The sequence below is a fragment of the Myotis brandtii genome, unplaced genomic scaffold (genome assembly GCF_000412655.1).
Source record: "Myotis brandtii unplaced genomic scaffold, ASM41265v1 scaffold898, whole genome shotgun sequence".
Taxonomy (NCBI): domain Eukaryota; kingdom Metazoa; phylum Chordata; class Mammalia; order Chiroptera; family Vespertilionidae; genus Myotis; species Myotis brandtii.
The window spans coordinates 2,657,416-2,659,150 of record NW_005371683.1 but is presented as its reverse complement, the minus strand read 5'-3'; the positions used below and the strand labels follow the sequence as shown (position 1 = coordinate 2,659,150).

Sequence of the window (1,735 nt, the reverse complement as noted above, 5' to 3'; positions counted from 1 at the left end):
CAGGCCTTGCTCCCTTGACACAAGGTAAACTTAAAACTTTGCTGCAACCTCACAGCCTCCACGGGACTGCTCATCACAACCAACTCAGACTCATTCTGCAGCGGAGTGGACAGCAGCGCCCCACCTCCCGCCACAGAGGCCCCTTCCCCTGGACGGCAGCGAGGCCCGCCAAGGGCCCTGCCTCTGCACAAGGAAAGGACCGGTCACACCGGAGGAGTCCTCTCCCGCGGCTCCACCACCAGCCCGGGGCCCTGCTGGGCTCATGAGGCCTCGTGACTCCGAGATCCCAGTGCGAACCAGCCGGTTTTCTCCTGGGCCAGGTCCAGCTCCCGCAGGCGGATGTGCACCTCGCCGAGGAGAACGTTCTCCCAGAATCCTTGCTCGCTCAGCACACTCAGCTGGAGCTCCCGCTGCTGCAGGTCTCCCTTGGGGATCCCGTCATACACCAGCTGCACACACAGAGATGGGGACGAGGGACGCGGTGAGGGGGGAACGGGGCAGAGGGAGATGCTGGAGTCTGCGGTCACTCGGTCCATGGAGGCGGACACCACTGCATCTCCCCAGCCAGAGTCCACAAAATAGAGGGCACACCACACCGAACCCAAGGGAAGCTTTCGAGAACTTTGTTCTTCGCTCAGAGTTCAAGCAGAGTTTTCATCAGGGCTACTGCTCAGTATCAGCAAAGGATCAGTAGGCTCCTCCCACACCGCACCCCCCCACTCCCCCCCACCCTGACCCCCTGCGCAGGACAGGGTCCAGGTCACACCCCAGCTTTGGGAGCCCAACCCTTAAGGTTGGAGAACTTTCCGTGTAGAGGGCAAGATAGGAAACCTGGCTTTCCAGGTCATCTCGTCTGGTCTATGTCCCAACTACTCAACCCTGCCAGCTGCAACAGGGGCGCAGCCACAGACAATACCTAAAGGGACAGGTGTGGCCACCTTCCAACCCAACTTCATTTACAAGCCCCTGCCCCACCCGCTCGCCTTCCCCACACACCATTTCATTGTAGGTGGGGTTGCACGTTTTCCGGGCCACTTTGGTTTTCTTCTTAGTGGTTTTCTGAGGGTCAGGAAGGAGGTAAATCTTCACATAGGGGTCAGGGTCATTCCCGTCCTGGAGCACTTGCTACAAAGAGAATGAAAACCAAAAAAAACAAACAAAAAAAGAGAGGAAGATTCTTGCATCTGCCTCTTTATCACCAGCACTGTGAGCACGCCCTGATCCAGACGCTCAGCTGCCACACCTGGCTTCTTGCAATGCATAGTAATTTATTTGGCTGCTTCCCAGCTCGCTCCATTCTGATAAAAATATCTACCCTAGGCCCTGACTGGTGTGACTCAACTGGTCCTCCCATGCACACGGAAGGGCTGCTGATTTGATTCCCGGTCAGGGCACGTGCTTGGGTTGCAGAAGCCAACCTATGTTTCACTCTCACTGTGGGAAGCTGCCTATTGTCTTCTCTAGCAGAGGGGTGTGGACCAGGAGCCGGGGATGCTGGTGACCCTTGAAGCCCTGGCAAAGGTCAGAGCTATGCACCCACTGTTCAGTCCAGATGAAGTGGTTCTCAACCTTCTGGCCCTTTAAATACAGTTCCTCATGTTGTGACCCAACCATAAAATTATTAAAATTATTTTATTTTCGTTGCTACTTCATAACTGTAATGTTGCTACTGTTATGAATCGTAATGTAAATATCTGATATGCAGGATGGTCTTAGGCGACCCCTGTGAAAGGGT

General features: G+C 55.1%; 1 protein-coding gene across 1 annotated transcript in view; it reads right to left on the bottom strand.

Annotated features, from left to right (window-relative positions):
* Positions 1 to 6: 6 nt before the first annotated feature.
* The window catches only part of PIK3C2B (phosphatidylinositol-4-phosphate 3-kinase, catalytic subunit type 2 beta), a 45,649-nt gene continuing 43,920 nt past the window's right edge, over positions 7 to 1,735 (bottom strand). The window contains 2 exon segments of the mRNA XM_005885294.2: positions 7 to 449; positions 997 to 1,125. Of these exon segments, the coding sequence (XP_005885356.1) occupies positions 261 to 449; positions 997 to 1,125 (318 nt within the window). The 3' untranslated portion in view covers positions 7 to 260.